This window comes from Pseudophryne corroboree, chromosome 4, assembly GCF_028390025.1.
Source record: "Pseudophryne corroboree isolate aPseCor3 chromosome 4, aPseCor3.hap2, whole genome shotgun sequence".
NCBI classification, from domain to species: Eukaryota; Metazoa; Chordata; class Amphibia; order Anura; family Myobatrachidae; genus Pseudophryne; species Pseudophryne corroboree.
This window is the reverse complement of record NC_086447.1, coordinates 481,684,290-481,698,432: the sequence shown is the minus strand read 5'-3', so window position 1 is coordinate 481,698,432 and position 14,143 is coordinate 481,684,290. Positions and strand designations below refer to the sequence as shown.

The 14,143-nt window shown below is 48.5% G+C and overlaps 1 protein-coding gene across 3 annotated transcripts in view; it reads right to left on the bottom strand.

Annotated features, from left to right (window-relative positions):
• Positions 1-14,143, bottom strand: part of CRYBG1 (crystallin beta-gamma domain containing 1) — a 542,544-nt gene that overhangs the window by 97,079 nt on the left and 431,322 nt on the right. For all 3 annotated transcript variants that reach the window (XM_063917058.1, XM_063917060.1, XM_063917059.1), the window contains one exon: positions 11,303-11,453. In XM_063917058.1, coding sequence (XP_063773128.1) covers positions 11,303-11,453 — 151 coding nt within the window. The remainder of the gene's footprint in view (positions 1-11,302; positions 11,454-14,143) is intronic.

The following is a 14,143-nucleotide window of genomic DNA, read 5'->3' as shown; positions in this document are numbered from 1 at the left end:
TCTTAAATATGCTCAATGTTAGCAAAATATTATCCCTGTCTTAGCGTATTAATATTATCTGACAGGGTATCAGACCACGCTGCAGCAGCACTATTTATGCTGAGGCAATTGCAGGTTTCAGTATATAACCTGAGTGTGTAAATACAGACTTCAGGATCGCCTCCTGCTTTTTATCAGCAGGTTCCTTCAAGGTGGCCGTATCCTAAGACGGCAGTGCCACCTTTTGACAAACGTGTGAGCGCCTTATCCACCCTAAGGGATATCTCCCAACGTGACCTATCCTCTGGCGGGAAAGGGTACGCCATCAGTAACTTTTTAGAAATTACCAGTTTCTTATCGGGGGAAACCACGCTTCTTTACACACTTCATTCATTCATCTGATGGGGGAACAAAACACTGGCTGCTTTTTCTCCCCAAAAATAAAACCCCTTTTATGTGGTACTTGGGTTCATGTCAGAAAATGCGTAACACATTTTTCATTGCCGAGATCATGCAACGGATGTTCCTAGTGGATTGTGTATATGTCTCAACCTTGTCGACACTGGAGTCAGACTCCGTGTCGACATCTGTGTCTGCCATCTGAGGTAACGGGCGTTTTTTGAGCCCCTGATGGCCTTTGAGACGCCTGGGCAGGCGTGGGCTGAGAAGCCGGCTGTCCCACAGCTGTTACGTCATCCAGCCTTTTATGTAAGGAGTTGACACTGTCGGTTAATACCTTCCACCTATCCATCCACTCTGGTGTCGGCCCCACAGGGGGCGACATCCCATTTATCGGCCTCTGCTCCGCCTCCACGTAACCTTCCTCATCCAACATGTCGACACAGCCGTACCGACACACCGCACACACACAGGGAATGCTCTGACTGAGGACAGGACCCCACAAAGTCCTTTGGGGAGACCGAGAGAGAGTATGCCAGCACACACCAGAGCGCTATATAATGCAGGGATTAACACTATAACTGAGTGATTTTTCCCCAAATAGCTGCTTGTATACATATATTGCGCCTAAATTTAGTGCCCCCCTCTCTTTTTAACCCTTTGAGCCTGAAAACTACAGGGGAGAGCCTGGGGAGCTGTCTTCCAGCTGCACTGTGAAGAGAAAATGGCGCCAGTGTGCTGAGGGAGAAGCCCCGCCCCTTTTTCGGCGGACTTTCTCCCGCTTTTTCTGGAATACTGGCAGGGGTAATTTTACATCTATATAGCCTCTAGGACTATATATGATGTAGATTTGCCAGCCAAGGTGTCATATATTGCCCTCAGGGCGCCCCCCCCCCCCCCCAGCGCCCTGCACCCATCAGTGACCGGAGTGTGAGGTGTACATGAGGAGCAATGGCGCACAGCTGCAGTGCTGTGCGCTACCTTGGTGAAGACCGAAGTCTTCTGCCGCCGATTTTCCGGACTCTTCATGCTTCTGGCTCTGTAAGGGGGACGGCGGCGCGGCTCCGGGAACGAACACCAAGGTCGGGTCCTGCGGTCGATCCCTCTGGAGCTAATGGTGTCCAGTAGCCTAAGAAGCCCAAACTACCACCTGTTAGGTAGGTTCGCTTCTTCTCCCCTTAGTCCCTCGCTGCAGTGAGTCTGTTGCCAGCAGATCTCACTGTAAAATAAAAAACCTAAATATACTTTCTTTCTAGGAGCTCAGGAGAGCCCCTAGTGTGCATCCAGCTCAGCCGGGCACAAGAATCTAACTGAGGTCTGGAGGAGGGTCTTGGTGGGAGAAGCCAGTGCACACCAGGTAGTCCTAAAGCTTTCTTTAGTTGTGCCCAGTCTCCTGCGGAGCCGCTAATCCCCATGGTCCTTACGGAGTCCCCAGCATCCACTTAGGACGTTAGAGAAAAGATTTTACTCACCGGTAAATCTATTTCTCGTAGTCCGTAGTGGATGCTGGGCGCCCATCCCAAGTGCGGATTGTCTGCAATACTTGTATATAGTTATTGTGTAACTAAAGGGTTATTGTTGAGCCATCTGTTGAGAGGCTCAGTTATTATTCATACTGTTAACTGGGTATAGTATCACGAGTTATACGGTGTGATTGGTGTGGCTGGTATGAGTCTTACCCGGGATTCAAAATCCTTCCTTATTGTGTCAGCTCTTCCGGGCACAGTATCCTAACTGAGGTCTGGAGGAGGGTCATAGAGGGAGGAGCCAGTGCACACCAGGTAGTCCTAAAGCTTTCTTTAGTTGTGCCCAGTCTCCTGCGGAGCCGCTATTCCCCATGGTCCTTACGTAGTCCCAGCATCCACTACGGACTACGAGAAATAGATTTACCGGTGAGTAAAAATAAGAATTTACTTACCGATAATTCTATTTCTCGTAGTCCGTAGTGGATGCTGGGACTTCCGTAAGGACCATGGGGAATAGCGGCTCCGCAGGAGACTGGGCACAAAAGTAAAAGCTTTAGACTAGCTGGTGTGCACTGGCTCCTCCCCCTATGACCCTCCTCCAAGCCTCAGTTAGGATACTGTGCCCGGACGAGCGTACATAATAAGGAAGGATTTTGAATCCCGGGTAAGACTCATACCAGCCACACCAATCACACCGTACAACCTGTGATCTGAACCCAGTTAACAGTATGATAAACGTAGGAGCCTCTGAAAAGATGGCTCACAACAATAAACAACCCGATTTTTTTGTAACAATAACTATATACAAGTATTGCAGACAATCCGCACTTGGGATGGGCGCCCAGCATCCACTACGGACTACGAGAAATAGAATTATCGGTAAGTAAATTCTTATTTTCTCTGACGTCCTAGTGGATGCTGGGACTTCCGTAAGGACCATGGGGATTATACCAAAGCTCCCAAACGGGCGGGAGAGTGCGGATGACTCTGCAGCACCGAATGAGAGAACTCAAGGTCCTCCTCAGCCAGGGTATCAAATTTGTAGAATTTAGCAAACGTGTTTGCCCCTGACCAAGTAGCTGCTCGGCAAAGTTGTAAAGCCGAGACCCCTCGGGCAGCCGCCCAAGATGAGCCCACCTTCCTTGTGGAATGGGCTTTAACAGATTTTGGCTGTGGCAGGCCTGCCACAGAATGTGCAAGCTGAATTGTATTACAAATCCAACGAGCAAACGTCTGCTTAGAAGCAGGAGCACCCAGTTTGTTGGGTGCATACAGTATAAACAGCGAGTCAGATTTTCTGACTCCAGCCGTCCTGGAAACATATATTTTCAGGGCCCTGACTACGTCCAGCAACTTGGAGTCCTCCAAGTCCCTAGTAGCCGCAGGTACCACAATAGGTTGGTTCATGTGAAACGCTGAAACCACCTTAGGGAGAAATTGAGGACGAGTCCTCAATTCCGCCCTATCCGAATGAAATATCAGGTAAGGGCTTTTATAGGATAAAGCCGCCAATTCTGATACGCGCCTGGCTGAAGCCAGGGCTAACAGCATTACCACTTTCCATGTGAGATATTTTAAATCCACTGTGGCAAGTGGTTCGAACCAATGTGATTTTAGGAATCCCAAAACCACCTTGAGATCCCAGGGTGCCACTGGAGGCACAAAGGGAGGCTGTATATGCAGTACCCCCTTTACAAAAGTCTGGACTTCAGGAACTGAAGCCAGTTCCTTCTGGAAGAAGATCGACAGGGCCGAAATTTGAACCTTAATGGATCCTAATTTTAGGCCCATAGACAATCCTGCTTGCAGGAAATGCAGGAAACGACCCAGTTGAAATTCCTCTGTAGGGGCCTTCTTGGCCTCACACCACGCAACATATTTCCGCCAAATGCGGTGATAATGTTTTGCGGTTACATCCTTCCTGGCTTTGATCAGGGTAGGGATGACTTCATCTGGAATGCCTTTTTCCTTCAGGATCCGGAGTTCAACCACCATGCCGTCAAACGCAGCCGCGGTAAGTCTTCGAACAGGCAAGGTCCCTGCTGAATCAGGTCCTTTCTTAGAGGTAGAGGCCACGGGTCCTCCGTGAGCATCTCTTGCAGCTCCGGGTACCAAGTTCTTCTTGGCCAATCCGGAGCCACGAGTATAGTTCTTACTCCTCTCCTTCTTATGATTCTCAGTACTTTTGGTATGAGAGGCAGAGGAGGGAACACATACACCGACTGGAACACCCACGGTGTTACCAGAGCGTCCACCGCTATTGCCTGAGGGTCCCTTGACCTGGCGCAATATCTGTCCAGTTTCTTGTTGAGACGGGACGCCATCATGTCCACCTTTGGTTTTTCCTAACGGTTTACAATCACTTGGAAGACTTCTGGATGAAGTCCCCACTCCCCCGGGTGGAGGTCGTGTCTGCTGAGGAAGTCTGCTTCCCAGTTGTCCACTCCCGGAATGAACACTGCTGACAGTGCTATCACATGATTTTCCGCCCAGCGGAGAATCCTTGCAGCTTTTGCCATTGCCCTCCTGCTTCTTGTGCCGCCCTGTCTGTTTACGTGGGCGACAGCCGTGATGTTGTCCGACTGGATCAATACCGGTTGACCCTGAAGCAGAGGCCTTGCTTGACTTAGGGCATTGTAAATGGCCCTTAGTTCTAGGATATTTATGTGAAGAGACGTTTCCATGCTTGACCACAAGCCCTGGAAATTTTTTCCCTGTGTGACTGCTCCCCAGCCTCTCAGGCTGGCATCTGTGGTCACCAGCATCCAATCCTGAATGCCGAATCTGCGGCCCTCTAGAAGATGAGCCCTCTGTAACCACCACAGGAGAGACACCCTTGTCCTTGGAGATAGGGTTATCCGCTGATGCATCTGAAGATGCGATCCGGACCATTTGTCCAGCAGATCCCACTGAAAAGTTCTTGCATGGAATCTTCCGAATGGAATCGCTTCGTAAGAAGCCACCATTTTTCCCAGGACTCTCGTGCATTGATGCACTGACACTTGTCCTGGTTTTAGGAGGTTCCTGACTAGCTCGGATAACTCCCTGGCCTTCTCCTCCGGGAGAAAAACCTTTTTCTGGACTGTGTCCAGAATCATCCCTAGGAACAGTAGACGTGTTGTTGGAATCAGCTGTGATTTTGGAATATTTAGAATCCACCCGTGCTGACGTAGCACTACCTGAGATAGTGCTACTCCGACCTCTAACTGTTCCCTGGACCTTGCCCTTATCAGGAGATCGTCCAAGTAAGGGATAATTAATACGCCTTCTCTTCGAAGAAGAATCATCATTTCGGCCATTACCTTGGTAAAGACCCGTGGTGCCGTGGACAATCCAAACGGCAGCGTCTGAAACTGATAATGACAGTTTTGTATCACAAACCTGAGGTACCCTTGGTGAGAAGGGTAGATTGGGACATGGAGATAAGCATCTTTGATGTCTAGAGATACCATATAGTCCCCTTCCTCCAGGTTCGCTATCACTGCTCTGAGTGACTCCATCTTAAATTTGAACCTTTTTATGTAAGTGTTCAAAGATTTTAGATTTAAAATTGGTCTCACCGAGCCGTCCGGCTTCGGTACCACAAACAGCGTGGAATAATACCCCTTTCCCTGTTGTAGGAGGGGTACCTTGATTATCACCTGCTGGGAATACAGCTTGTGAATAGCTTCCAATACTGCCTCCCTGTCGGAGGGAGACGTTGGTAGAGCAGACTTCAGGAACCGGCGAGGGGGAGACGTCTCGAATTCCAATTTGTACCCCTGTGATACTACCTGCAGGATCCAGGGGTCCACTTGCGAGTGAGCCCACTGCGCGCTGAATTTCTTGAGACGACCCCCCACCGTGCCTGAGTCCGCATGTAGAGCCCCAGCGTCATGCTGAAGACTTGGCAGAAGCGGGGGAGGGCTTCTGCTCCTGGGAAGAGGCTGCCTGGTGTAGTCTTTTTCCCCTTCCTCTGCCCCGGGGCAGAAATGAGCGGCCTTTTTCCCGCTTGCCCTTATAGGGACGAAAGGACTGAGTTTGAAAAGACGGTGTCTTTTTCTGCTGAGAGGTGACCTGGGGTAAAAAGGTGGATTTTCCAGCCGTTGCCGTGGCCACCAGGTCCGAAAGACCGACCCCAAATAACTCCTCCCCTTTATACGGCAATACTTCCATATGTCGCTTGGAATCCGCATCACCTGACCACTGTCGCGTCCATAACGTTCTTCTGGCAGAAATGGACATCGCACTCACTCTAGATGCCAGGGTGCAAATATCCCTCTGTGCATCTCGCATATATAGTAATGCATCCTTTAAATGCTCTATAGTTAATAATATACTGTCCCTATCCAGGGTATCAATATTTTCAGTCAGGGAATCCGACCAAGCCACTCCAGCGCTGCACATCCAGGCTGAGGCGATTGCTGGTCGCAGTATAACACCGGTATGTGTGTATATACCTTTTAGGATATTTTCCAGCCTTCTATCAGCTGGTTCCTTGAGGGCGGCCGTATCAGGAGACGGTAACGCCACTTGTTTTGATAAGCGTGTGAGCGCCTTATCTACCCTAGGGGGTGTTTCCCAACGTGCCCTAACCTCTGGCGGGAAAGGGTATAGTGCCAATAATTTATTAGAAATCAGCAGTTTTTTATCGGGGGAAACCCACGCTTTATCACACACCTCATTTAATTCATCTGATTCAGGAAAAACTACTGGTAGTTTTTTCACACCCCACATAATACCCTTTTTTGTGGTACTTGTAGTGTCAGAAATGTTCAATGCCTCCTTCATTGCCGTGATCATGTAACGTGTGGCCCTACTGGACATTACGTTTGTCTCCTCACCGTCGACACTGGATTCAGTATCCGTGTCTGGGTCTGTGTCGACCATCTGAGGTAACGGGCGTTTTAGCGCTCCTGACGGTGTCTGAGACGCCTGAACAGGCACTAATTGGTTTGCCGGCTGTCTCATGTCGTCAACAGTTTTTTGCAAAGTGCTGACATTGTCACGTAATTCTTTAAATACGACCATCCAATCAGGTGTCGACTCCCTAGGGGGTGACATCACTAACACAGGCAATTGCTCTGCTTCCACATCATTTTCCTCCTCATACATGTCGACACAATCGTACCGACACCCAGCACACACACAGGGAATGCTCTGATAGAGGACAGGACCCCACGAGCCCTTTGGGGAGACAGAGGGAGAGTTTGCCAGCACACACCAGAGAGCTATATATATACAGGGATAACCTTATATAAGTGTTTCTCCCTTTATAGCTGCTGTTTTATATTTGCTGCCAATAGTGCCCCCCCTCTCTTGTTTTACCCTGATTCTTGTAGCAGGACTGCAGGGGAGAGTCAGGGAGCCGTCCTTCCAGCGGAGCTGTGAAAGAAAATGGCGCTTGTGTGCGGAGGAGAAAGGCTCCGCCCCCTTCACGGCGGCCTTTTCTCCCGCTTTTTTCAGGAAAACTGGCAGGGGTTAAATGCATCCATATAGCCCAGGAGCTATATGTGATGCATTTCTTTAGCCATATAAGGTTTTTATAGTGTTTTATTGCGTCTCAGGGCGCTCCCCCCCAGCGCCCTGCACCCTCAGTGACCGGAGTGTGAAGTGTGCTGAGAGCAATGGCGCACAGCTGCAGTGCTGTGCGCTACCTTATTTGAAGACAGGAACGTCTTCTGCCGCCGCTTTCTCCGGACCTCTTCGCTCTTCTGGCTCTGTAAGGGGGCCGGCGGCGCGGCTCCGGGACCCATCCAGGCTGAACCTGTGATCGTCCCTCTGGAGCTAATGTCCAGTAGCCTAAGAAGCCCAATCCACTCTGCACGCAGGTGAGTTCGCTTCTTCTCCCCTTAGTCCCACGATGCAGTGAGCCTGTTGCCAGCAGGACTCACTGAAAATAAAAAACCTATTTAAACTTTTACTTCTAAGCAGCTCAGGAGAGCCACCTAGCCTGCACCCTTCTCGTTCGGGCACAAAAATCTAACTGAGGCTTGGAGGAGGGTCATAGGGGGAGGAGCCAGTGCACACCAGCTAGTCTAAAGCTTTTACTTTTGTGCCCAGTCTCCTGCGGAGCCGCTATTCCCCATGGTCCTTACGGAAGTCCCAGCATCCACTAGGACGTCAGAGAAATCTTATTTTAAGAAAAGAAAATACTATTTATACACCCACCATAATTACACTACATGCTTCAATTGCCAGGTTCTCTTGCACTAACTTTAGCCACTTAAATGACTATTCCCCCCCCCCCCTGCCCCCCCCAAAAAACGCTCAGAAATCGTCTTTTCTTTAATGAGTGAATTAGGTTAATAACATGAATTTAACCCTATCCAAAATGATTTTAGTTGAAAAAGAAAAAAAAGTTTTGTTTTTGAAAAATATTTTTTTCCAAAACAACAGAACTTTGATCGGTAACATCGCGATCATCAGAATATATTACATAGTTTTTAGAGCCCGGGCAGCTGCCAGGTATACAGGGGGGGCTTGGAGGCGATGAGTTACACTTACCAGCAGCCGCTGGGGGTGGGCGATCCTGCCGTGCTGACTGATCAGCAATGATCGGCAGCACGGCAACACTGGGGGCTGGGTGCTGGAAGGCAGAGGGACCTTCCAGGCCCTCTGACAGCAGCAGCGAGGGAACTGTCTCTTCCCTGCCGCTGTTAACACTGTTTATCTAACTGGTCGCATCCTGTGCGACCAAGTCAGAGAAAGCACTTGCAGGCATGGTCGCATTTCATTCTTTTAGATAACCAAGGCAAAATGATAGGCAAATAAATATTCATATATCACAAAATAAGACACTAGGGGGTGTATTCAATAACTGTCGGAAGCTGCAGTCTTGTCGGAAAGACAGCAGCTTCCGACAGAAATAGGTCGGAAGGGGTTCTGACCTATTCATTAGAGGCCGTTTTTCCCGACAAGTGGGGAATTCACGACTTGTCGGAATGCAAGTGGATCAGCAGAATAGCTTCTGATCCGCGTGATTCTGTTGGAAACAGGGCCAAATCCAATACGTTTTGGCACCCTTTCCGACAAACTCAATCCGACTTGAAAACAAAACAGGATTGAGGTGAGGAGACTGGGAGCGGTGCGGCGTGCTACGGGGATGAGAGGTACCTTGCCTGGCCGTCCTCCGGCCAGGCACCTCTCTCCCTGCAGCGCCTCCCCCGCCGCAAGCTCCCCCCACCGGCCACCAGTCTCAGCTACCCCCGCCGCCGTCTGCACCCCCTGCCGCCGATGTCAGCGCACCTGGCAGCGGCAGTACAGGACCCCGGGTACGACCAAATCAGATAGTCAGATTTGGCCGTCTATTGAATAGGGGTTGCTGGATCCATTCCGACAAATGCATGTCGGAATGGATCCGAATCTTGTTGAATACACCCATAAGGGGAAGATGTACTAAGCAGTGAAAAAAGTGGAGAAGTGAACCAGTGGAGAAGTTGCCCATGGCAAGCAAACAGCTGCTCTGTATAATTTGATAGTATGCAAATGATAAATGTTACTTAAATGCTGATTAGTTGCCATGGGTAACTTCTTCACTGCTTCACTTTTCAACACTTTTCACTGATTAGTACATCTCCTCCTAAGGGCTATATGCTAACCTGATCGTACAGGCATAGCTGTCTTAACAGCAGTGTAGGCCCCTGGGCACAGTAATGCACTGGGGCCCCTACCCATCCTCCAGCAGTAGGGGTGGGGGGTGCTGTCAGCGGCAGCTTTGATGTCCCGCAGGGGATAGGGGGGGTTCTATCTATTGCTCAGCATGTAGGACCTGGAGAAATAATTTCTGCTAATTACTCCTTTACTGCACAGATGGGGCAGGAAGGAGAACACTAAACTGTAGAAGGGGGTATTGGGCTGAATGAAGGGGCCCTGATACATGATTTCCAGGGTGGTAGGGGGGTGTTTAAAACGTAGGGGAGGGGTTGATAATGGAATGGGATTAATATTCATCATTTTCTGGTGGGAGGCAGCTTGCTTTACTGCAGATATCGCCGGTTCCTGGAAATAGATTTCTTAGCTTTAATGGGATTCAAAAACTAGAGAGTCCCACCTTTCAGGAGGGACTTGGGGATCAGCGTTCAGGAGCCAGAGCAATCCACCGACGAAAATATAAAACTGCATACCAGGCGTGTGGAGCTGGAGCAGGGACCAACTGCTTGAAGGCTGATATCTCTGGTTCTGGGCATAGTAGAGACAAGCTGCCAGTATCCACCAAAAGGGGAGAGTCACAGCTTTCGGAGAATACTCTCAGAAAAACTCTATGTTAGACAGAACCTGAGATATCTGGCTGGGAAGAACAATTAACAGGCATAGATAGGGACCATTGCTTTGAAGTCGGATATCTCTGGTTCCCCAGGGCCGATTTTAAAAAATCTGGTACCCCTGGAAAGAGGGGCCCCTCAGCTATTAGCCTAGTGCCCTTTTACTCCTGGGGCCCTTGGGCAAGAGCCCATACGAAAAGACAGCCCTGCGTACAGGTGAATCCACAGCATATCTTGTATTCACACTATGCATGCTCAGGAACTGGGCTTACGCATTTAAATTGCATCTACACTAATGACTGGAGAGGCATGTCAACAGAACTGTGGGAAATGCAGAATTAGGGTAAGTGTACATATACATATTTACAGATATATCATTTGCACAAAGTACGTGTATATGCTGGTGCAAGCGCCCAAAGATGAAATTTTCTGTTCACACAATGCAGTGGGATCTGCAGTTGATTTATGAACACCAGGGCCTTTCTCTGGTCTTGTGTTACAAACTGTCCTTCTCCCACGCAACCCTGAAATGTCCAGCACTGTTAAGTGAACGGCCACATGCTCCGATGAGCCTACATCTACATCAAGCTATGGGTAAAGCAAATTGACATTTAAAGATAATGGTGTAACCAAAGGCTGATATGACTGGATGGAGCCCATACAGCATAACGTGGCATATGTTCTCCATGTTATCATGTACTATACATTCTAGCTCATGCTACATCTGTAGTGCCCACAGCTAAAATGTCAACATCTCCTTCAGCTCTTATTATGTACAGTAGCTTTATACAAAACTCTCTCAGCTCTGCCGCAGCTTGTCACTGCCTTGTCATACAAGTGAGGTCACTGTAATTTACGCCACTAGTGCCAATAGCTGGTGGTGCTGGGAATTGGAGGAGAAACTGATGGAGAGATCTGCAGGTAAACAAAACTAAAAGCCTTCATTAGGCAATATGCCCTTTATCCTTCTGCATTTATTTTATTTGTTACATTCATCTGATTTGAAATGTTTTACTAGAATAGGCTAGATAATCCGCTAGTTATAGGAAATTAAATGCATGTTGTTTGCAGGCAGTTTAGTTCAATAAAGTAAACACCTATAATGTAAAAGTATTGCCAATCAAATGCACCATATTAGTAAAGCTAAATATATACAAAATATATATTTTATCACTATACAATAATAAAGTACATGCATTCCCTTATAATATTTACCTTTACCACATGTCTCAAAGATCCAATCACTACTGGTGAAAGAGAATTTTCTTCCTCTGAACCATCTGCCCAAGGATTACTGACTTCTAGGTCACCTTCCTCCAATGGAATGCTTCGCCCTTCAAAGTTAGGTTGTTCATAAAGTATCCAACTATGGAAAAACAGTACATGGTCATTACTTTGCATAGGGGTATATGCAATTGCGGTCTAATTGCCGCAAAAGTCGAAAAACGGGGCATTTTCGACAAAAAAAACATGTTGAATTGGATTCGACAATGCAATACAGTACTTTTCGACAAAATAACGGACGTTTCAGATTCGACTTTTTGCAATTCGACATTTTTAAAATTCGACATGTCAGCAGGGGTAAAAATAAGATTTTACTTACCGATAAATCTATTTCTCGTAGTCCGTAGTGGATGCTGGGGACTCCGTCAGGACCATGGGGAATAGCGGCTCCGCAGGAGACAGGGCACAAAAGCAAGCTTTTAGGATCACATGGTGTGTACTGGCTCCTCCCCCTATGACCCTCCTCCAAGCCTCAGTTAGGTACTGTGCCCGGACGAGCGTACACAATAAGGAAGGATCTTGAATCCCGGGTAAGACTCATACCAGCCACACCAATCACACCGTACAACTTGTGATCTGAACCCAGTTAACAGTATGATAACAATGAAGTAGCCTCTAAAAAGATGGCTCACCACAATAATAACCCGATTTTTGTAGCAATAACTATGTACAAGTAATGCAGACAATCCGCACTTGGGATGGGCGCCCAGCATCCACTACGGACTACGAGAAATAGATTTATCGGTAAGTAAAATCTTATTTTCTCTAACGTCCTAGTGGATGCTGGGGACTCCGTCAGGACCATGGGGATTATACCAAAGCTCCCAAACGGGCGGGAGAGTGCGGATGACTCTGCAGCACCGAATGAGAGAACTCCAGGTCCTCCTCAGCCAGGGTACCTTCTTTGTGGAATGGGCATTTACAGATTTTGACTGTGGCAGGCCTGCCACAGAATGTGCAAGCTGAATTGTACTACAAATCCAACGAGCAATAGTCTGCTTAGAAGCAGGAGCACCCAGCTTTTTGGGTGCATACAATATAAACAGCAAGTCAGACTTTCTGACTCCAGCCGTCCTGGAAATATATATATATATATATCTACATATTTTTAGGGCCCCGACAACGTCTAGCAACTTGGAGTCCTCCAAGTCCCTAGTAGCCGCAGGCACCACAATATGTTGTTTCAGGTGAAACACTGACACCACCTTAGGAAAAAACTGGGGACGAGTCCGCAGTTCTACCCTGTCGGAATGGAAAATCAAATATGGGCTTTTTTAAGACCAAGCCACCCATTCTGACAGTCGCCTGGCCGAAACCAGGGCCACATCATGGTCACTTTCCATGTGAGATATTTCAAATCCACAGATTTGAGCGGTTCAAACCAATATGATTTGAGGAATCCCAACACTACGTTGAGATCCCACGGTGCCACTGGAGGCACACAAGGGGCTGTATATGTAATACTCCCTTGACAAACGTCTGGACTTCAGGAACTGAAGCCAATTTTTTCTGGAAGAAAATCTCCAGGGCCGAAACTTGAACCTTAATGGACCCCAATTTGAGGCCCATAGACACTCCTGTTTGCAGGAAGCGCAGAAATCGACCCAGTTGAAATTCCTTCGTGGGGCCTTTCTGGCCTCACCCACGCAACATATTTTCACCACATGTGGTGATAACGTTGTGCGGTCCCCTCCTTCCTGGCTTTGACCAGGGTAGGTATGACCTCTTCCGGAATGCCTTTTCCCTTAGGATCCGGCGTTCAACCGCCATGCCGTCAAACGCAGCCGCGGTAAGTCTTGGAACAGACAAGGTCCCTGCTGGAGCAGGTCCTTTCTTAGAGGCAGATGTCACAGTTCCTCTTGGAACAGACATGGTTCTTGCTGAAAGCAAATCCCATTTTAGCTCCCGAGGCTATTAGTCCTCTGTGAGCATCTCTTGAAGTTCCGGGTACCAAGTCCCTCTTGGCCAATCCGGAGCCACGAGTATAGTTCTTACTCCTCTACGTCTTATAATTCTCAATACCTTGGTTATGAGAAGCAGAGGAGGGAACACATACACCGACTGTTACACCGACGGTGTTACCAGGACGTCCACAGCTATCGCCTGAAGGTCTCGTGACCAGGCGCAATACCTGTCCCGTTTTTTGTTCGGGCTGGACGCCATCATGTCCACCTTTGGTCTTTCCCAAAGGTTCACACTCATGCGGAAAACTTCCCGATGAAGTTCCCACTCTCCCGGGTGGAGGTCGTGCCTGCTGAGGAAGTCTGCTTCCCAGTCGTCCACTCCCGGAATGAACACTGCTGACAGTGCTATCACATGATTTTCCGCCTAGCGAAAAATCCTTGCAGTTTTGACCACTGCCCTTCTGCTTCTTGTGCCGCCCTTTCTGTTTACGTGGGCGACTGCCGTGATGTTATCCCACTGAAACAATACCGGCTGACCTTGAAGCAGAGGCCTTGCTAAGCTTAGAGCATTATAAATTTGCTCTTAGCTCCAGTATATTTATGTGGAGAGAATTCTCCAGACTTGATCACACTCCCTGGAAATTTTTTCCCTGTGTGACTGCTCCCCAGCCTCTCAGGCTGGCCTCCGTGGTCACCAGCATCCAATCCTGAATGCCGAATCTGCGGCCCTCTAGAAGATGAGCACTCTGTAATCACCACAGGAGAGACACCCTTGTCCTTGGATATAGGGTTATCCGCTGATGCATCTGAAGATGCGATCCGGACCATTTGTCCAGCAGATCCCACTGAAGAGTTCTTGCGTGAAATC